General features: G+C 42.0%; 2 protein-coding genes across 3 annotated transcripts; both read right to left on the reverse strand.

Annotated features, from left to right (window-relative positions):
- Positions 1 to 3,838, reverse strand: LOC109867193 (calcium and integrin-binding protein 1-like). 2 transcript variants are annotated; one of them, XM_020456190.2, is made up of 7 exons: positions 2,499 to 2,692; positions 2,109 to 2,143; positions 1,721 to 1,814; positions 1,450 to 1,603; positions 1,225 to 1,343; positions 999 to 1,087; positions 1 to 912 (listed from the first exon to the last, which is right to left on the reverse strand). In XM_020456190.2, the coding sequence occupies exons 1-7, from the start codon at positions 2,547 to 2,549 to the stop codon at positions 891 to 893; spliced, it is 564 nt and encodes a 187-aa protein (XP_020311779.1). In that variant the 5' UTR covers positions 2,550 to 2,692; the 3' UTR covers positions 1 to 890. The 2 variants fall into 2 exon arrangements, with proteins under 2 accessions (XP_020311779.1, XP_020311780.1); XM_020456191.2 differs by lacking the exons at positions 2,109 to 2,143; positions 2,499 to 2,692 and adding an exon at positions 3,032 to 3,838.
- Positions 3,839 to 14,933: 11,095 nt separating this feature from the next.
- LOC109867313 (zinc finger protein with KRAB and SCAN domains 8) lies at positions 14,934 to 17,203 on the reverse strand. The gene is made up of 2 exons (XM_020456414.2): positions 16,947 to 17,203; positions 14,934 to 16,340 (listed from the first exon to the last, which is right to left on the reverse strand). Exons 1-2 carry the CDS (start codon positions 17,119 to 17,121, stop codon positions 15,325 to 15,327), a joined length of 1,191 nt encoding a protein of 396 aa, XP_020312003.1. The 5' UTR covers positions 17,122 to 17,203; the 3' UTR covers positions 14,934 to 15,324.
- Positions 17,204 to 23,237: the final 6,034 nt, after the last annotated feature.

Raw genomic sequence — 23,237 nt, forward strand, 5'->3', positions numbered from 1 at the left:
ACTTGATTACTTTTTATATATTTTAAAAAGTTTCCATTGAGAGCACTGACATGATGTAGAAATACATTTAACAGAAAATATTAATCTACACATACAAATATCATTTAGGTTGTGGATCAGACTTTCCCAAACCTTTTCCCCCCCAGAAATTCTCTACTTTATGCACACTCTGTCCTACTCAGAGAACAGGCTACTCTGGCTAATGGAGCTTGTTTAATAAAGTTTGATCAAAGCTGATTCAATGTCTGCAAGATCACAATGATGGTATTCTACAAAACAGAACCTAATAACATTACTGTCAGACAACAACAAAAATAATCCATGTGGCCACTTGGCAAAAACACAGCCTAAACTATGCTACAGTTTAACAGCTGCTCTAAAATTTGCTCACTAGCCCATAATTCAAAACAATAACATGAAGATCTAAATGCATATCCCATGAAGCTGATGAGATCAAATGGTTGGTATGCAGATGCTGCATGGACGTTTAACCGGTAAAAACTTGAATTATCAGAGCTCGCCAGCGTGTAGTCCTAAAACCCAGGAAATTAGTTACCTTTGGTTTGTTCAGCCATCCCTGTGAAAAATGAATGGGGAAAGAATAGGGTTTTGGAATAAATGCAGAAAGTAAGGTCTGAGGAGATCTTATGTTTTGTTATATCAGATACCAGTCAGTTAACATGACCTTTATGAATTAAGCCTTTGTCTTTTTTGGTTGTTGATTGTTGATTGTTGATTGTTGGTTGTTGATTGTTGATTTTTTGGTTGTTGGGGGGGGGGGGGGGGGGGGGGGTTATTGGTATTACAATGGAAAAAAATAGAAGAGGTCCTCTTAGTATGAATAGAACAGAATCCAAAGCATCCATATCCTGGTGTGTTATTCGTAGACTTCACAGCACAATCTTAAAAGAACTGAAGAAAAATGTGATATTAGAGGGGGGGTACATAGTTAAAATGTAGCGACTATGGAGAGATATTCTAATCAGATTTCAACTCACCTGACGAAATCTGGTGACCTGGAGATAACATGTTGGAACTCTGACAGATTTACTGTCCCATCTTTGTCTATATCTGACTCTTCAAGAATCTGTCAAATTGAAAAGTAAATAAGTAGTTGCTTTACCCTTGGATATTGCAGACGGAGACTTGAAATCATATAAAGCATATCCTTGAGGTAGGCTCACATTGGGAAGAACCAATAGTGGCCTTAATCTGTAAACTTACATTGCTGATGAGCTGCCTCATCTCTTCAGGTGTAAGCCTTGTGTCTTCAGTCTTACCAGTCAAACAGTTCACCAGCTTCTCCAGGTCCCCACCATCCAGAGTGCCATCGTCATCAAAGTCTGAACAGACAAAACAATTCCCATTTTGTTTTCACCAGCCACCCACACATCATGAATACATGACATACCCCATGTGTACCCCATGAATTCCCAACAATTGTATTACCAAAAATGCGGAATGCATAGTGGGACTTGATTTCCAGTGTAGCTGAATCGCTGAAGGCACTCAAGAGATCAAGAAAGTCCTCAAAGGTGAGACTTCCATCTTTCATATCAGATGTTGAGAATACATGGCAGATCCTTTTCCTGAAAGGGTTGGACTAAAGGGTGGGGACAGAACATAAACATTAGGGACCAAAGGAAATCCAACATGTTACAATGATTTGTAACATTCAAGTATTAGTAATGGAGTAGAATTTCAATTGCAATCTTGTCACCTTGAGTTCTGGCAGTGAAAGGACTTTCTCCATGGGCACACTGGTGAGGTTTCTGTCCTCTTTGGAGAGGAGTTCACTGTATCGCTTGTGTGCCCTACAGAAAGGACGCATCAAACAAACTCAGCTCTGCCTGTATGGATGTTGATTGTTCATCAAGTCCCTTTCGCAATAAATCTAAAGTGACAAACCATTCCAACCTAGTTCAAACAATCCATCTTGCCGGTCAAATTTCGTTGTAAATTAGGACTTTAGCCCTTCAGTTGACAAGGACGTTAAGCTCTGGCAAAATGGAGCCTATGTATTTATATACTGTATTTGTATCAAATAGGATATTGAAAACAACAGTATCAGTCAATTGAAATTATCATGAATAAAGCTAATTACTTACAACAGAATTTCTTGTTTTGTAAGAAATGTCAGCTCCTGGATGGGAAGTGTTAATACATTATTTTCTAATACTACACACGCATTCCATATTTTTACCACAACTTCTTGCTTCTATCAGTCACTTGCAATGTGCTCAACAAGTTGTCCTACTAGTTAGCTAGCTAACAGTCGTCAAAAGCTGAAAATGCACTCGCTAGTTAATATAGGCAATAATTCAAGCTGAGCCGCGACTCTTTTATGAGGGCAAAAAGTAACGATAAATAGCTAGCTGGCTAAAAACAACTTGGTTCGCTTTTAGTTGTTCCCTAACCTAGTAACGACAATGGCCAACAACTTGTTGTGTACACTTTATTGGCTAGATATCTAATTCACGTTAAATATCTTATGCCACCTGATATTCTGAGAGCAGATCCTTCCCTAATTGACTTGCTGTTGTTCCCATGTTTCCCTTCTTCTGTTTGTTAAGCTAGATAACTTCTGAGAACTTTCTGCTTCGATAACTTTCCAAAGGAGCCACTTCCCTTTCCGGAATTTACGTAATATTATTAAGTAGAAGTGCCACCTGCTATTCTGCGGCTGCCTGCGCCAATGGAACCCAGACCTGAGTGGTGTTCGAATACTCATAATAACCGTACTATTTGTGACGTGAATTGAGTATATAGTATGCTTATTGGTCATAGTATTTTGGTCATAGTATGGATATAGTTAGTATGCCAAAAGTTTCCGGATGACGTACTAAATTCGCCAAAATACGAAAGCTGTGTTCGAATACCCATACTAACATACTGTATACTACATACTTAATGAGCATACTATATACTATTAGTTAATTTTAGTATAATGTAAACGAATGGTATCTGTAGCAACCCGCACAGACAGTTGTGTGTTATGTGTTAGGTTAATAGGTGGTTGTGTTGTACTTACCAGTACCCAGTGTTCGCGGGGTCCGACATGCCAATCAACCTCCTATCTGCCAATCACGGGAATGCCTGGAATGTTCTGATGCCGGTCATCCTAGCGGTTGGCGGAGGGGGGTTGGGCAGGGGGATGGAGCATTGGAAGTTAAGACCAGGTTTAGCCTTTTTTCTCTCTCTTACGTCTGGGCTTCACAAGAGAAGGTCACGATTGGCTTGTGGGTTGTCTTTCATTTATTCGGCGTGGGCTACGGCCAAACAGTAGCCTGTGTAAAGTTGGTTTAATAAACCGTCAATTCGTAAACCCAATCCTCTGTCTGGACAATTGGTCCTTTATGATCTAGTCAGGTCATTAAAGTATCCTTTCAGTTGAGCTTACTAGCTCTTCATCTGTCTACTGGAAGTTGATGCTGTTGCTATGCAACCTCTTGCTATCTAGTTAGAATAACAAATGAGTAGTTTGACATTTTAAGACTTCTTCGTGTGTGTTCTTAAATTCAATCAGGAGTGCTGGGAGTGTGCTCATAAATTCAGAGCATTGTCTGTTTGTGCACACACTGGATTGTTCGGGTGGAGGAGTATGGTTGATTTGAGCGTTCTGACCTTACAACCGCAGTCAAGCACCCAAGCTAATGCCATTCTGCAGGACATGGGTGTGGCTTCATAACTTTTCAGATTTTAAGAAAATGGCAGAAAATATGCAGCCGAAGTCAGGCGAGAGCGGATACAAATGAATTGCTTTAACTAATTATGACAAATGTTAAGACCATTTTGAAAAGTGTAATAAAGTAATGCCTTTTCAAATAAATTACGTTGACTGACAATTTGTTTGCTGCGCAATCCTTACAAACTGCATAGCATCACAGCAATATATACCATATGTTAGCTAGTTACCTAACGTTAGTTGGCTACTAATACATCAAACTTGCCAGGCAGTATATTAATTAACTACCCAACGTTTATTGACATGATTATTTATGTAATTCTTAGCCAAATTGTATCGTCGAAAGATTCAATGGCTATCTACTCTGATTTCAGAACATTCTCGCACAGAATAACTCATGAATTTACAAACGCACAACACCCTTTGAATATGGCCGGTGTCAGTAAGTGTAAGCAAAATAAAGCATAATTAAGTTGTTGCCCGCAGCACAGTTTCAGTCACCAACACCCTAGTAACATGAAAACATGTTTGTTTTTTTTTCAGAACAACAACACATTTTGATATTCTCTTCACTTTTATCTCTGTCAACAATCCCTGATGGGAAACCTACAGATTAAGTATTTTTGGTGGCTGGGACAGACGCCCGCATCGTGAAAAGACAGGGAGCTTGTCTGCGAGGACTGCGGGTTCCCGCACAGGCGTGTCACCTGAATGTCTAAGGGGAGAATTGATGGGCGAGGGAGCGGCCGACCTGTGATCCCCTGGCTCTTCGCCCAGTGCCTCAGGCCCCATGTGACTTGCTGGGGTTCTGTCTTTTGTCATGCGACCCCTTTGACCATCAGGGTTCTGAGTAGGTGCTGGCTCAGCAATCCGAAGGTCAACCCTGTTACGACGGTACAGTGATTCATTCACATTCACTTCGACCAAGTAGGAGCGTGGTGCCACTTTCTGTACACAGGATCCGAGTCTCCAGAGGCCTGTCCGGTCCCCTGGTAGTGGTTTCATTCGCACCGTTTCACCCACCCTGAGCTCAGGTAAGTCTTTTGCTGATTTGTCGTAGATGAACTTGGAGACCTGTCTTCTGTGACGTAGCTTCACCAGCACGTCTGTCACCACACATGGCTCCAGGAGAGTGCTGGCTACTGGCAGAGCTGCTTTTAAGCGCCGTGCCATGAGGCTGTGCCGGGCTGCTGTCCATGCCTTCTGTTGGGGTATTGCGCCACTGCAGGATTGCTTTCCAGGCATCTTTGCCCTCTCGCAGAGCCTTTTTGCAGAGGTTCTTTGCGATTTTTACTGCGGACTCTGCCTTCCCATTAGCTTTTGGGTGATGAAGTGACGTGCTCGAATTCCCATCCTGCAGCAAATTTTCGGAACTCAACTCCGGAGAATTGGGGTCCATTGTCTGAAATGACCCTATCTGGCTGGCCATAGCAGGCAAACTGAGCCTTGCAGCGTTTGATCGTTGTCTCTGCTGAGAGGTCGGGGAGGAGGTCGATCTCCCAAAAGTCTGAGTAATGATCGACTACCAGCAGAAAGTCTTTGCCACTGTGCTGGAAGAGATCTAGACTTACTATCTGCCAGGGGCGCATCGGTAGCTCGTGGGACATCATCGTCTCTCTCTGTTGCTCAATGGCATATTCATTGCAGATTGTGCATTTACTGACATGGTCTTTAATTTCACTCTGCATTCCTGGCCAATACAGTGTGTCACGTGCTTGTCTGTAACAGGCCTCACCTCCTATGTGACTTGAGTGCACGCGTGCCAACATCTCAGGGCGCAGAGACCGGGGAATAACGACTCTCTGACTCTTGAATATTACTCCGTTTTGAACACTGAGCTCCTCTTTGATTGGCCAATATTCTCTGACGGCTAAAGCAGTTTCTTCCCTGCAGTCGGGCCAGCCCATCAGAATCACAGACCTCAATGCCTGGAGTTGCTCGTCCCTGTCTGTGTGCTGTCTGATTTGTATAAGGCGCTGGTCCGTAACATTAAGGTAGTCAGCCTGGTTGATGTGTTCAACATCCACTTGCTCTGTTTGTAAGCTGCACACTGCGTGTTGTTCATGCATGGAGCGTGTGTGAGTGCCTGATGCAGTAGCCCTGCTGAGCGTGTCACTCACATACATCTCTGGCCCTGGCTTATACACCACCTTGAGGTTGTAGTTTTGTAGGGCCAGTAGCATGCTCTGCAGTCGTTTTGGGGCATTCAGGAGAGGCTTGCTGAATATAGCAATAAGGGGCTTGTGATCGGTCTCTGCGGTAATATTGTCGCGCCCGTACAGGTAGTGGTGGAAGCGTTGGCATGCAAACACAATGCTGAGGAACTCCTTCTCTATCTGGGCATAGTTCTGCTCTGTTGGGGTGAGTGCCCTAGAGGCGAATGCCACAGGCTGGCCCTCCTGCATGAGGCAACAGCCAAGTCCATAATGGCTTGAGTCACTCTGAATCGTGACAGGTTTTGACACATTGTAGTATCGCAGTACAGGTGTCTGGGTGACCAGTTGTTTTATTTCCCTCACCGCTGCGTCATGTTTTGGGAGCCAATGCCAGATGGTGTCCTTGTCCATGAGCCTCCTCAGTGGCTCACACACTTCAGAGAGCCGCGGTAGGAATTTGGCCAGGTAGGTGACGAATCTGACGAAGCGCTGCACTCCCTTCACGTCAGATGGGTGGGGCATTTCCAAGACAGCCTTCACTTTTTCAGGATCCGCCTTCAATCCAGTGGAGGACAAGATGTGCCCATGAAAGCGGACCTCTGGCACTTTAAACTGAAGCTTTTTTATGCTTAGCCTTAGCTTGACCTGTCTGCATCTGACCATCAGGGCCAGCAGCTTGGCGTCATGGTCACATTCTGCCTCCTCATCACTGTCCCCACAGCCCACTACGAGAATGTCATCTGCTATGGGTTCCACGCCACTGAGTCCCATCAACAGCTCATGCTGTTTCCGCTGATACACCTCTGGAGCCACGGAGACACCAAACGGAAGCTTCAACCACCTCTTCCTGCCCCAGGGTGTCCAAAAGGTGGTCATGTAGCTGCTGGGCTCGTCGAGCTTGCACTGCAGAAAGGAATCTCTGGCATCCACGAGCGTGAAGACTCTGGCCTTTGGGAGCTTGTAAAGAACATCCTCCAACGTGGGCATAATGTAATGTGAGTGTCGCAGAGCCCGGTTGAGGTGTTTAGGATCAATGCATATCCGTAGCTTGTCTGGTTTCTTGACGATAACCATATTACTTATCCAGTCCGTAGGCTCGGTGATGGATATGATGTGGCCATCTGCTTCGTATTTGTCAAGCTGAGCCTTCGTAGCTGCTTTCATGGCCACTGGTACATTGCGGGGTGCACACTGGACAGGCTGGATTGCTGCGTCCAACTCAAAGTGGACTTCCCCAGGAACTGACTCGACCGGTGCGTTGAAGACATCATGGTACTTGCTTAGGAGTGTCTCCTTGCTCAGGGGCCCAGCCTGGACTTTGTCTATAATGTTAAGATCAGCTGGGATGGTGAAGTTAATAAGTCCAAGGCGCTCGCATGTAGAACCTGACAGTAATGGCTGTTGACTAGCCTCAACTATTTCAAACTCAAGGGTGTATTTCTGGCCACGTAAAACACACTCTGTCACAAACAGGCCTAAAGAGGTCATGAACTGGCCTGAATACAGTTTCAGCTTGGTGCTACTCTGTGTGAGTTTGTCTCTGGGCGCGAGCCTCCTTTTGTCTTTAAGGCTCATAACGTTGCATGTGGCCCCTGAATCTAGCTGGCATTGCTGTGGTTTATTATTAAGTAGCAGAGTGACAAACCACTTTTGTCCTTTTGCCCTCACTGCCCCTATGCACTCGCTAGCATATACATCCTCTGTGCTGTCGTTCCCTTCATCTGTGTTTGTTTCCATGGAGTGCACTTTACCCTCCTTTCTCTTGCTTTTCATGCAGACCCTTGCGAAGTGATTAGCTGTACCACAGGATTTGCATATTTTTCCATAGGCTGGGCAGTGTTCTTTTCCTCGTCCATGAGAAATGCCACAATATCGGCATGTATTGGGGTTGTCTACTGCAGAGTTGGCTGTAGGATTAGCATTAGCTGTGGCAAAGGGGAATTTCTTTACTGGCTGCCTGAATGTAGCATTGACATTGTCCGTATGTTGCCTTTCTAGCTCCATGGACCTCATCCGTATATCAGTAACCTCTGCTGCACGGCATGTCTCCACTGCCAAGGCCAGCGTCAGGTCACGTTCTCTCAGCAAACGTCTGCGGGTGCCCTCATCAGTTATGCCAAGCACAATCGTATCTCTGATCAGTTCATCTCTTAAAGCACCATAGTCACATGTAGCTGCCTTTTCCCTTAACCTAGTGACAAAGCTGTCAATGGACTCCCCGTCCTCCTGTTTGCAACGACCGAAAACATAACGCTCGTAGATGACGTTCTTTGCTGGCGTAAAGTAATGTTCAAGAGCATAAAGAATAGCTATAGCGTTACCTTGCTGTGCTGCTGTTAGGTTCAGGTTGTGTTTGTATACGTGTCGGCATTCAGTTCCCATTATAGTCCTCAAAGTGGCAGCCACTACCTCATCTTCCTTTTCCAGAAGTCCCGTTGCTAGCGCATAGTCCTCCCATTCACCTCTAAACGTATCCCAGTTCGTGCTCCAATCCCCGCTGAGCTTCATGACGGCGGGAGGGGGAATGTTCGCTGCCATGTCTAACCGGTGCTAACAACACTGAAGCTAACTAGCCAATTCCGGGCGAAATTTTACACAAATAAGAATTTGTTTGTAAACCAGAGCAGGTGACTCTAATTTGCGGAAAGCATGGTTAGTTATCCGACTCTGACACCATGTTTGAATGTTAAATGACGAGACAGAGGCATTGATGCGAGTAACCAGTCTTGTTCAGTACATCACAACCCATCCGAGTATCTCAAGCACCCCGGTAAAACCCAAGAGTTGCAGTAATGAATATTTACCAACAGATGGCATCACTGTGCCATCTTACACCCATAACACATATGTTTACATTGAAATAGACAATAAACAAAAGTGAGAGGAAAAATTAACAGTGAACACAAAAGTTCCAAAAGAATAGACATTTCAAATGTCATATCTATATACAGTGTTGTAACAATGTACAAATTGTTAAAGTACAAAAGGGAAAATAAACATAAATATGGGTTGTATTTACAATGGTGTTTTGTTCTTCACTGGTTGCCTTTTTCTTGATGCAACAGATCACAAATCTTGCTGCTGTGATTGCACACTGGTATTTCACCTAATAGATATGGGAGTTTCTCATTTGTTTTCGAATTCTTTGTGGGTCTGTGTAATCTGAGGGATATATGTGTCTCTAATATGGTCATACATTTGACAGGAGGTCAGGAAGTGCTACTCAGTTTCCACGTCATGTTGTGGGCAGTGTGGCTCATAGCCTGTCTTCTCTTGAGAGCCAGTCTGCCTTCGGCGGTCCCTCTCAATAACAAGGCTATGCTCACTGAGTCTGTACATAGTCAAAAGATTTCCTTAATTTTGGGTCAGTCACAGTGGTTAGGTATTCTGTGTACTCTCTTTAGGGCCAAATAGCATTCTAGTTTGCTCTGTTTTTTGGTTAATTATTTCCAATGCGTGAAGTAATTATCTTTTTGTTTTCTCATGATTTGTTTGGGTGTAATTGTGTTGCTGTCCTGGGGCTCTGTGGGGTCTGTTTGTGTTTGTGAACAGAGCCCAGGACCAGCTTGTTTAGGGGGCTCTTCTTCAGGTTCATTTCTCTGTAGGTAATGGATTTGTTATGGATGGCTTGGGAATCGCTTCCTTTTAGGTGGTTGTATAATTTGACGTCTCTTTTCAGGATTTTCATCATTAGTGGCTATCGGCCTAATTCTGCTCTGCATGCATTATTTGGTGTTTACGTTGTACACAGAGGATATTTTTGCAGAATTCTGCACACAGTCTCTCAATTTGGTATTTGTCCCATTTTATGAATTCTTGGTTGGTGAGCGGACCCCAGACCGCATAACCATAAAGGGCAATTGGTTCTGTAACTGATTTAAAGTATTTGTAGCCAGATCCTAACTGGTATGTCAAATGTTATGTTCCTTTTGATGACACACAAGACCTTCTTGACTTCTCTCTCAGATTGTTCACAGCTTTGTGGAAGTTACCTGGGGTGCTGATGTTTAGGCCGAGGTATGTATTGTTTTTTTGTGTACTCTAGGGCAACGGTGTCTAGATGGAAATGGTATTCGTGGTCCTGGCAAATTGACCTTTTTTGGAACACCATTATTTTTGTCTTACTGAGATTTATTGTCAGGGCCCAGGTCTGACATAATCTGTGCAGAAGATCAAGGTGCTGCTGTAGGCCCTCTTGGTTGGGGACAGACACACCAGATCATCAGCAAACAGTAGACATTTGACTTCAGATTCTAGTAGGGTGAGGCCGGGTGCTGCAGACTGTTCTAGTGCCCTCGCCAATTTATTGATATATGTTGAAGAGGGTGGACTAAGCTGCGTCCTTGTCTCAACCCCAGCTCTGTGGGAAGAAAGGTTTTTTTGTGCCAATTTTAACCACACACTTGTTGTTTGTGTACATGGATTTAATGATGTCGTATGTTTTTCCCCCAACACCATTTTCCATCCAATTGTATCACAGACCCTCATGCCAAATTGAGTCTAAAGCTTTTTTTAAATCCACAAAGCATGAGAAGACTGCCTTTGTTTTGTTTGTTTGTCAATTAGAGTGAGAACGGTGAATAAGTTGTCTGTCGTATGGTAAATTGATAAAAAGCCCATTTGACATTTGCTCACAAAAAAAAATTTCACTGAGGAAATGTAGGAGTCTGCTGTTAATGATAATGCAGTGGATTTTCCCAAGGTTGCTGTTGACGCATATCCCCTGGTACATATTGGGGTCAAATTTGTCTCCACTTTTGTGGATTGGGGTGATCAGTCCTTGGTTCCAAATATTGGGGAAGATGCTAGAGCTGAGGATGATGTTAGAGTTTAAGTTTAGCCAATTGAAATTTGTGGTCTGTATATTTTATCATTTAATTTAGAATGCCATCAACTCCACAGTCTTTTTTGGGTTGGAGGGTTTGTATTTTGTCCTGTAGTTCATTCAATGTAATTGGAGAATCCAGTGGGTGCTGGTAGTCTTTAATAGTTGATTCTAAGATTTGTATTTGATCATGTACAGTTGAAGTCAGAAGTTTACATACACTTAGGTTGGAGTCATTAAAACTCATTTTCAACCATCCCACAAATTTCTTGTTAACAAACTATAGTTTTGGCAAGTCGGTTAGGACATCTAATTTGTGTATTACACAGGTACATTTTCTAACAATTGTTTACAGACAGGTTATTTCACTTTTAATTTACTGTATCACAATTCCAGTTGGCCAGAAGTTTACATTCAATAAGAGTTTCAAGGCCTACCTTGAAACTCAGTGCCTCTTTGCTTGACATCATGGGAAAATCAAAAGAAATCAGCCAAGACCTCAGAAAAAAATTGTAGACCTCTACAAGTCTGGTTCATCCTTGGGAGCAATTTCCAAATGCCTGAAAGTACCACGTTCATCTGTACAAACAATAGTACGCAAGTATAAACACCATAGGACCACACAGCCGTCATACCGCTAAGGAAGCAGACGAGTTTTGTCTCCTAGAGATGAACGTACTTTGGTGTGAAAAGTGCAGTCAATCCCAGAACAACAGCAAAGGACCTTCTGAAGATGCTGGAGGAAACAGGTACAAAAGTATTTATATCCACAGTAAAACGAGTCCTATAACGACATAACCTGAAAGGCCGCTCAGCAAGGAAGAAGCCACTGCTCCAAAACCGCCATAAAAAAGGCAGACTACGGTTCGCAACTGCACATAGGGACAAAGATCATACTTTTTGGAGAAATGTCCTCTGTTCTGATAAAACACAAATATAACTGTTTGGCCATAATGACCATCGTTATGTTTGGAGGAAGAAGGTGAATGCTTGCAAGCCGAAGAACACCATCCCAACCGTGAAGCACAGGGGTGGCAGCACCATGTTGTGAGGGTGCTTTGCTGCAGGAGGGAGTCAGTGATTTATTTAGAATTCAAGGCACACTTAACCAGCATGGCTACCATAGCATTCTGCAGAGATACGCCATCCCATCTGGTTTACGCTTAGTGGGACTGTCATTTGTTTTTCAACAGGGCAATGATCCAAAAGGCACCTCCAGGCTGTGTAAGGGCTATTTGACAAAGGAGAATGATGGTGCTGCATCAGATGAGCTGGCCTCCACAATCCCCCGACCTCAACCCAATTGAGATGGTTTGGGATGAGTTGGCCCGCAGAGTGAAGGAAAAGCATCCAACATGTGCTCAGCATATGTGGGACCTCCTTCAAGATTGTTGGAAAAGCATTCCTCATGAAGCTGGTTGAGAGAATGCCAAGAATAATTTTGCACGCCCAATTTTTCAGTTTTTGATTTGTTAAAAAAGTTTGAAATATCCAATAAATGTCGTTCCACTTCAGGATTGTGTCCCACTTGTTGTTGATTCTTCACAAAAAATACAGTTTTATATCTTTATGTTTGAAGCCTGAAATGTGGCAAAAGGTCGCAAAGTTCAAGGGGGCCGAATACTTTCGCAAGGCACTCTATATTGATGCCATTAATTTCTACACTATCACTGTAATGAAAAGCTTGATCGATCCTTCAGTAAAGTAAGGAAGGATTCCATTGGGAATAGCTTTCATTAAAATGTAATATTCCTTACACAACATAACAAAGTTATATTTGGCTAATAATTCATTGTAGGTATAAAGATTGTAGGTATAAAGATTACCATGATCATTTATAAGTTGATTAACCACAAATATGTTATTGGCAAATAAATTATGAAAAAAATAAGGTTTTATTTCTATATCTAAAATCACTGTTATTCCAAATAAATTATTTGTACTGAGAGAAGTTGTGCTTGTTTAACAAGGACCAGCACAATAGAGCTTATTTATGAAATGTTGCTAATTTAACAGAAATATTACCCACAGCATTAAGGCATTGGAGTAAAAAATCAAGCCCCACAATTTTCTGGAAAATAAAATGTGATATTATATTCCAAAGACTAAGTTTTTTTGAGACACTTCTTAATCCAGTTGACTTTTGTAGTCTGGTTAAACAGCATAAAATCTAAAACATTAAGACCACCATCGCAAATCTTGTTGGTAAGGACATCCTTCCTGATCTTGTGTGGCATATTTTTCCAAATTAAATTGGATATTAATTTGTTGAGAGTGGTAAAAACAAATTGTGCCATGTATCTAAAATAAACTCACGAATAACAGTGTTAAACACCTTTTTGAAAGAAAAAAAATGTAATAGCAGGATTGTCATCTAATAAATCACTATTTTCCATCAAGTCCAAGACCAGCCTGATTATCTAATTGTTTGAAATATGATGCCCTTTCAAAAATCCAGATTGGCACTTATTAATCAAACTACAAAGACCATACTTTAAGCGTTTTACTGGAATGGAAGCTAGTATCTTACAATCGTTGTTTAATAGGTTAATTGAACGGCAATTATTAATAAATAATGTATCCTTATGTGGTTAATGTGTAGATTTTTCTTCCTTCTTCATTTATGCGTATAGAAAATAAAGATGGTTTAATAACCCCTTTGGATTTTCTTATAAAAGGAATTTAGAAATCTGGGATCTCCAGAAATGTAACTATGTTCTCACATAGGTCGATTGTAAGCCTAAGTAATTTCTTCGACTTATGCATTTTATTTCAATTTATGTGTAGGATTTATGTGAGATTAAGTCGAAGTCAGTTGTTTTATGCTCCGGTTATTTTACATTGATGTCGGCCTTGATAGCGTGTATTATGCATCTATGTCATGTTGCACTAAATGCACTGTTCCACAAGTAGGCTATGTATGGAGTTATGGTATGGGAAGGCATAAGCTATGGGACAAAGGTCCTGAGGCCCATTGTCGTGTCATTCATTTGCCACCATCACCTCATGTTTTAGCATGATAATGCATGGCCTCATGTCGCAAGGATCTGCACACAATTCCTGCAAGCTGAAATTGTCCCAGTTCTTCCATGACCTGCATACTCACCAGACATGTCACCCATTGAGCATGTTTGGGATGCTCTGGATTGACATGTACAACAGCGTGTTCCTGTTCCCATCAATATCCAGCGACTTCACACAGCCAATGAAGAAAAGTGAGACAACAATCCAAAGGCCATAATCAGCAGCCTGATCAACTCAATGAGATGGTGATGTGGCGCACTGCATGAGGCAAATAAAATGGTGGTTTTCTTATCCACACCCCTACCTTTTTTAAGGTAACTGTGACCAACAAATGCACATCTGTATTCCCAGTCATGTGAAATCCATATATTAGGGTGTATTGAATTTATTTCAGTTGACTGATTTCCTTAAATGAACTGTAACATTAGTCAAATAAAAAAAACTATTGCATGTTGTGTTTATATTTTTGAACAGTGTAGCTACAGGCTGCCCACCTGGGGAATCTGATGTGCGTGCCAGGAGGGGTGTGTGCACATTGTTGTGGCCCAGGGGGTCCTGCTTTGGTGCCAATTATGAATCTGCCTTCAACGTGGCTCTGTGGGAGCTGGCTGGGCATTTACCATTCAAGAACAGACATGACTTTGAACACAGCACTGAAAAAGATGTGATGGCCATCATTCAGAGGTATCTGCTGCCCGACCAAGAATTCCTTCTGTTGGAATAGCAAATAACTGCACATTTACAGAAATACTTTTAAGCCTGGCTTACCTGGAAGAGAATACCAGTGTCAGTATAGTTGAGACAAGTGTTACTGTGGTATATTTAAGCAATAAAGCACGAGGGGGGTGTGGTATATGGCCAGTATGCCACGGCTAAGGGCTGTTCTTATGCACGACACATTGGGGAGTGCCTGGATACAGTCATTAGCCGTGGTATATTGGCCATATACCAGAAACCCCCAAGGTGCTTTATTGCTATTTTGAACTGGTTACCAATGTAATTAGTGCAGTAAAAATATTTGTCATACCCATGGTATACAATCTGATATACCACAGCTGTCAGCCAATCAGCATTCAGGGCTGGAACCACCCAGTTTATAATTTGTCCATAACCATTTAAATGACTGTCAATGTGTACAGAGCCTGGTGGTTGACTATGTAGTTTGCCCACAATTATTTTGGGCTACAATTCCACTAACTAAAATTCAACCTCCTGCACATACTGTCCAAACTGAGTATATGCGTTGTGCTTATATTTATTGGGCATTAAAAAGTAGCTCAACAGATTTCAATGAAATAAAACATACTTGAAATCATAGTACTTTTATTATGTTTTAGATGTATTATCATTAGTAGCTAATTTCCTTTCCTTTCCTACTATAATAGAACTCCAAAAACACACAGGTTGTCTCTTTTTGCGAGCCAGGCTCATTCAAAGGCCGCACAATGGCGAGTTACTCCAGCATTAGGACTATACAGATCTAGGTGAGCAACGTATATGACAGCGGTCTGTGTGGACTTTTTAGAAATTCAAGCAGCCACTGTCACTGAAATATTTACTGCAATCACTGCACTCATACACATTTTCCCCAGTGTGACATTTCTGATTACACATTATTGGGTAAAGCAGTTTTTCTACATACAGGACACCTGTATGATTTCACCCCTGTGACTCCTCATCATGTGAAATGTCAGACGAAAGCTAGTGCTGAAACACTTGTCACAATGACTGCAGCTATATCCTTTACCTCCTGCATGAATCTTCATGTGCCTTTTCAGACTATTGCGAACACTGAATTCTTTGCCACAATCAGAACATTGATACGGTTTATCCCCTGTGTGGGTTCTCATGTGCACAATCAGATCCCTATTGCTAGTGAAGCATTTACTACAAACATGACAACACATCCTATCTGCAATGTGAGTTTGGATGTGATGTTTCATACTTTCTGTGGACTCAAAACATTTTCCACACACACCACAAATATGTTCTTTCTCATTTGTATGAGTTTGCACATGTTTCATTAACGAACCCATGTACTGGAAAGACTTTCCACACACTTTACAACGGCAAGGAGCATTATCCCTTTGCCTGGGTGATTTCAGATCGGACGACTCTGTGGATTTCCTACCCTTAGTATTCATATGGGAGCTTTGTCTTTTTCCTGTCCATCTTTTCTTTGATTTGACTGGTTTAAAACCTGACGGAGGCCCTCCGACTCCCATCCAATCAATGTTTTCCCTCTGAGCTGCAGAACAGTATGGATTTCTTGCATAATTAGGCTGAGAATCACTGGTTGGTTCTGATAATCTGTAGTCCTCTCCACCAGTTTCTGCTTTGATATTTGCAGTTGAGGTGCTAGGTAGAGAGTCTCTCTCTTCTTTTCCCTCATTCTGGGCTTGATAAAGATATGAGTGCCGAGTTGGGTCTTCACAGTCAGGTTCCATAAAGGCATTAGTGAATATGGAGTCTTTGGTTTCATCTTCCAGCTCTTGAAGCTGTTCTTCCCATTGACTGGTCCTGAGTTCCTCCTGTTCCTCCTTTATCTGTGTAGGCTCTGGGTCCTCTTGTCCGAGACTGGGGCTCCACTCCTGCACACACTGCTGCTGCTCAGGGGGAACCTGTTCCGAGACTGACTGTTGGAGGATGTCTAGAGGCAAGTAGAAAGGAAGGATGAGATATAGAAAACCTGTAAGCCTACAATAGAGAGAATTATTAACAGTGTATTTTTGTAGGCATTAACTCTGCCATTGCTCGTTGGCCAAAGCCTATGGGTGAAATTAATGTGTTTTTTTGTAGGGTTTTTGGATAAACACAGAACGTGTGGTCTGTGGTAAACACAGGCTCAGATCTTACTGTTCTATGAGATCATCATCAGCTAACGTTACTTTTTGTGAAGCATGTATGTCATCAAAACAAGCACATAAAGGCTTCTTAATTCATAAAGGTTATGTTAACTGACTGATCATCTCATAGAACAAAACGTACTCCTAAGCCTGTGTTAACCTCAGACCTTATTTTCGTAGTTTATCCTAAAAACCCATTCTTTAAGAAGCATCAGACCCTACCGAACTGCATTCTTTCCCCATTCATTTCCCTCCATAGGAACGGCTGAACGAACCTGATAACTCATTTCCGGTTTTTAGGACTACAAGCTGGCGAGCTCTATGACTATTCAGACATAACTATGTACCTGTAAAAGCTGATGTGATATTTTCATACAATAACGGTTGAATAGACAAACGTAATCACAAACCTGCTCTGTTTAGCTTGATGAGAGCGATTTCAAGCTGCCTCTGGAGACGGTCATTTTCCTCATTTGAACGGGAAACTTCTTCTGCTATCGTTTTTTCAACTGCCCATAATATCTCCTCAGCAGCAGTTCTTAATCGCTCATTGAGAAACACTCTTAACAGCTGTATTTTAGACATTTTAGATTACGTTTAGTAGCTTCCGAAGTAGCTAGTTCCTGGATTCTGTCCGTTTCCGCGGGCAACCTCCTCTGGTAAGAGGTAACACATTTTGATTTATCACCACCTGCTGGAGTGGAGTACGAGAAGATCGGTTCAGTTTATGGAAATCTTTTCCAATACAAAATGTACCCCATGACATATCCTATATTGTCTGAAATATCACGAATCACATATCTATCTGTACATTATATATTAATCCTATATTTTGGTGAGATGTGGATACTTTGACAGGAGGGACGTGTGATATAATTAAAAGTGTCTTAATAATAACAAAAATAATAATACAGAATCATAATGTGTAGCAGTAAGTAATATACTATCAATTTTTTCGATATGTGTACTCTACTGATGTCTGATCCAGACTGTATCACATCAGGCGGTGATTGGGAGTCCCATAGGTCGGCGCACAATTGGCCCAACATCGTCCGGGATAGGCCGTCATTGTAAATAAGAATTTGTTCTTAAACTGACTTGCCTCGTTAAATAAAGGTTACCATTTTTTTTTATGATCTAGGTTTGATTGGTTATACCTCGGAATTCCTATAGGGGCAGGGTTGACATATTTGTCATTTATTTTATACTGTAAATTGGCCTAATACTATTGGTCGTGGGTTGCAGGTTTTTGGGCTACTTCTAAGTTACACAGCGATCGCCATGGCATTTCTCTTTAAAACATTTTTATTTCACTGTGACATTCTACTGCTGACTATCAGGCAGTGCTGTTGCTGAGTTATTGATCGGTGGGTGGGGCCCGAGGTGTGTGTGCAGCTTAGTCCACGAGAGTCAGAGGAGACAGAGCAGCACACAAGCAGGTCGTGAATTTTTTTACAAGTGGTAGGTAGGCTATTTAACTTGTCATTATGCTTGAGTGTAAATTGAAATGGAAGTTATGGAATTCACTCACATGCTTCTGTTATGGGGAAAAGTTCTCAATGAAACTGACATTAAATGTGGAGAATGTTACATTTGCATCTGTTGGCCATCAAGTAGCCTATTCATTTATATGCCATTGTAGGCAACTGTAGGCTACGATTTGATACAGTAAATGTGTTGAAATGACTATATCACTGGAGTCATTGCAAATCAATTTGTGCCACTTGTGTAGCCTTCCTGGAGCTGGCAAACTGATTTAATAAATAACCTATAACTTCAGTGTATTGTTGTTGTAGTATTATGTTATTATGCAATTATTAATGGCCAAATAAATGAGTCTGTTAATTTGAACACAGCAATCTGCTAAATCGTTCAGTTTACATCTTGCCTATCTTTTCTCTAGGCTACTGAAGACTATCTGAAATAAGATGTTGGCCAATAAGGAGCTATAGGCTATGTGCATTTTCACTACATGGCCAAAAGTATGTGGACAAACCTTAACATTAGTGGATTCGGCTATTTCAACCACACACGTTTCTGACCGATGTATAAAATTGAGCACATGGCCATGCAATCTCCATAGACAAACATTGGCAGTAGAATGAGCTGTACGGAGGAGCTCAGTGACTTTCAACATGGCACCGTCATAGGATGCCAACTTTCCAACAAGTCAGTTGGTCAAATTTCTGCCCTGCTAGAGCTGCCCCCGGTCAACTGTAAGTGCTGTTATTGTGACATGAAAACGTCTAGGATCAACAATGGCTTAGCCGCAAAGTGGTAGGCCACACAAGTTAAAAGAACAGGACCGCCGAGTGCTGAAGTGCGTAAAAATCATCTGTCCTCGGTTGCAACACTCACTACCAAGTTCCAAACTTCCTATGGAAGTAACGTCAGCACAAGAACTGTTCGTAGGGAGCTTCATGAAATGGGTTTCCAGGGCCGAGCAGCCGTACACAAGTCTAAGATCACCATGCACAATGCCAAGCATCGGCTGGAGTGGTGTAAAGCTCACCGCCATTGGACTCTGGAGCAGTGGAAATTTGTTCTCTGGAGTGATGAATCATGCTTCACCATCTGGCAGTCCAACGGACGAATCTGGGTTTTGTGGATGCCAGGACAACACTACCTACCCGAATGCATAGTGCTAACTGTAAAGTTTGGTGAAGAAGAAATAATGGTCTGGGGCTGTTTTTCATGGTTCGGGCTAGGCCCCTTAGTTCCGATGAAGGGAAATGTTGATGCTACAGTGTACAATGACATTCTAGACGATTCTGTGCTTCCAACTTTGTGGCAACAGTTTGGGTAAGGCCCTTTCCTGTTTCAGCATGACAATGCCCCCATGCACAAAGTGAGGTACAAACAGAAATAGTTTGTCGAGATCAGTGGGGAGAATCTTGACTGACCTGCACAGAGCCCTGACCTCAACCCCATCAAACACCTTTGGGATGAATTGGACCACCGACTGCGAGCCAGGTCTAATCGCCCAACGTCAGTGCCCGACCTCACTAATTCCCTTCTGGCTGAATGGAAGCAAGTCACCGCAGCAATGTTCCAACATCTAGTGGAAAGCCTTCCCAGAACAGTGGAGGCTGTGATAGCAGCAAAGAGTGGACCAACTCCATATTAATGCCCATGATTTTGGCCATGTAGTGTATCTAAGCAAACCATGGAAAAGTTGAATTACAATCATAAACCCAGATTTATCTGTATCCTATGCCTATTGAAATGACAAGTCAATCTCACAAATGGGCCATTTATAACTATTTGTAGTCTTCCCAGAAAATAGCCTAACATTAGAATCACTCAAACTCTCCTGTCTGATTTATCTATAATTTGCACATATGGCCATGTGGTGTGTATATGTATGGCCATATACCATACCACCTTGTGCCTTATTGCTTAATCATAGCAGTCAAACGAGTTACATCAACATCCATTGATCGAATATTATCTGGCGAGTTTAATAAGGGCAAATTATATTTTCTCTTGCAAACATATTCAAATTAGTTTATTACGTCATGTCATAGTTCACAATAAATATTATTTTGATGAAAACCGAATTTTGCTTCAAACCTAGTTACAAGTTATGTCGATATTCCTTCTTAATTGTTTCCAGAACATTATGGGAAAGTTGTTTACTGTATAAATGTGGCAAATCCTCTCTTGATGTGGGTGGGAACAATTGGCTAGATTTCAGGAATTGGGTGGGTTTTGAGTCATCGTTGTGTAAAACCAATTCTAGACCTGGCAACCCTGTATAGGGCGCTCACACATTACAAGTGACTTGAAGCAGAAGCCACATCTCCGTGTGATTTATTTATATATTTTCCCCCTTTTAGGTATGAATGTGATGTCGAACATATTTGTTAATATCAGAATGTTACGGATGTTACTGTGTTATTTAGGCAGTAGAAAACTAGTTTAAAACGATGTGTTATTTGTGTGCAGGGGCGCAACTTTCACTGGGGATGGGGAGGTCAAGTCTGCCCCCACATTCTGAAATTGCATTTTGTGCCCCGCAGTTTTATCATTTCAATGTGATACAAAATCGGAGGGTGTGCCTTAGGACAATGCGGGCGCCTCAGAGCGGTCAGGTAGGCTGTATGGGAGTGTTCAGGAGGCTGGATTTAAGACCACGCGGACACCACAGAGAGGGTTGATAGGCTGTGTGAAGGCAAAACTTCTGGAAGCTGGCTGGACCAGTACGGGAGAGCTAAACATAGTGTGTATGTGTTGCGCTCTTTCACCGAGGTGGTAAAAGGAAGCAGAGCAGAAACTGGCTACTCTTTAGTTGATTGATGTAGCTGGAAAGGTAAAGGTAACGCTGTTTAACAGAAAAAAACAAAACTAGTGTTTATTCGCAGCAGTGTTGAACTAGTATTGTAAACTGACATGTGAAGTTAGCTAATGTTTCATCCCCTCTCTGTCTGAGGTTAATGAATAAGCTACACTAGCTAGTAGTAGCTACCACAGCCAGGTCAGCTCTAGCTTCTAAGTTAGCTATCTGTCAGATAGATATTAGTAACAGTCATCTCATATCGCTAACATGTCACAGCTGATTTCCTCCTCTTCGTCTGAAGAGGAGGTGTAGCAGGGATCGGACCAAAATGCAGCGTGGTAAGTGTCCATAGTAGATATTGAATGAAAAAACCGAAACAGTACAAAACATATAACGAACCGTGAAAAACCAAACAGTACGTGTGGTGTGAAACAAACACAGACACGGAAACAATCACCCACAAAGTACCCACAGAATATGGCTGCCTAAATATAGTTCCCATTCAGAGACAACGATAGACAGCTGCCTCTAATTGAGAACCAATCTAGGCAACATAGACAACATATATACCTAGAAAGGAGACAGCCCCATAAACATACAAACCCCTAGACAAGATATAAAAACACATAATCACCCATGTCACACCCTGACCAACCAAAATAACAAGGGAAACAGAATACTAAGGTCAGGGGTGTGACATAACAGCTGCTTTGTAGCTTTGTTTCATCCGTTTCAACAGAAGTAAATTAACTTAGCTAGCTCTTTCGCCAGTTGATGTACAGTTAGAGCGAGAACTGGCCAAAAGTTGGCAAACGTTAGCTGTTATTTTGCTTCAATCACACTAGACCTGAATCAAATGATGTGACAATCGGACAAACGACTGAAGATTGATATTGCGAGCAGTGGGGCAGTGAGTTTTATTAGTCAATATGGTAACATTATTGATCTGTCTGTTTCCCTAGCTAATTCCCTACACTTCACACTGACATAGTAATAAACAGCTCTAACATGACAGGCTTCACTGTCATGGTGCACACTAGAGTTCTGCGCCTGACTGATTTCTTCATCCCGCTCCTGCCTTCACACATAGCTTTTCATACAGCACCAGCTGGCTTTCTGTCTGACTCCACCCGCTACGCAAGAACTGGTCTCAAACCGAACACAGTCCCACAATGCTATTTTAGGCGTATGTGATGCAGCTCACTTGCAAGCCTTTAACAGAGATTCTCACATTGTCAAGATCAGCCAATATGCTAGATTGCCAATATGCTAGTTGAGAGCAGAGCAGAGTGGAGACATGCACTTTCTCTTGAGCTATTTATATAGCCCATCCTTTAGGAGTGGGAAGATTTTCAGAAGGATATATTAGGCATTTCTAGGCAATGTAGTAAACTATAGCCTAATCATAGGCTATTTAGGAATGACATTTCCTTGAAAAGATAACGTCCCGTGCTCTCCGCCCATGCATAGGCTATAGCCTATCAATCTAGTGAGACCACACACCCACATGATCGCGCAGGTATGGATACTGAACTTGAAGCATCAAGAATGATAAAAGCAACCCTTACGTTTTGTATAGGCCTATCGGATATAGCCTACCTTTGTAGGGGGATGTTTTGCAGGCAGTGACAATTTTAGTAATCAATACTTATTGTAGTTCTTAGCTCTTATTACTTATATAATAGGAAAGACTCTGAATACAAGAAATTGAACTGGAGCTTCACATTTACTAAAAAACAGTTAGTACCACAAATAACATAGAACCACACTGCGCATGACCAAGGTTGTTCCATTCTTAGAGGGGACATCATTAATTAACAGAACAGAACATTCTTCTCTTATACAATCAGAGTTACTTTTACCAAACCACAACTGAAACATTTCCCAGAAAACGGTAGTTATTTTGCATCTTTTGATTTGAATTGAACAGTTCGTTCGGCGGTCGACGCACTGGCTTTCTAGCCATCGCCGATCCACTTTTCATTTTCCATTTGTTTTGTCTTTGTTTTCTACACACCTGGTTTTATTCCCAATTACATGTAATTATTTAACCCTCTGTTTACCCCATGTTTGTGTGCGTTTTTGTATATGATGTTCAGGTCGTTACTTGTTGGCTGGTATGTTTGCCGGGTTCGTTATTACGCCCGTTATACGAGTGACCGGTAATTTCACGCACCTTTAGTATTTGTTTTATACTGGTGCTGTTCGTGAATAAATTACCTTGTACATCATCTATGCTCTCATGCGCCTGATTCATGCACAGTTACCCCCAACCTGACATTTAGATTCCCAAAACAATTTTGGGGAGAACCACGAGACTCCTCGCCAGGTTGTGCCCCGCCACAACTAAAACCAAAGTGGCGCCCTGTTTGTATGTTTAGACCACTTGGAAATTAGCCATTAGCTGTTTTGCTAGCTAGCT

Source organism: Oncorhynchus kisutch, linkage group LG22 (assembly GCF_002021735.2).
Source record: "Oncorhynchus kisutch isolate 150728-3 linkage group LG22, Okis_V2, whole genome shotgun sequence".
NCBI classification, from domain to species: domain Eukaryota; kingdom Metazoa; phylum Chordata; class Actinopteri; order Salmoniformes; family Salmonidae; genus Oncorhynchus; species Oncorhynchus kisutch.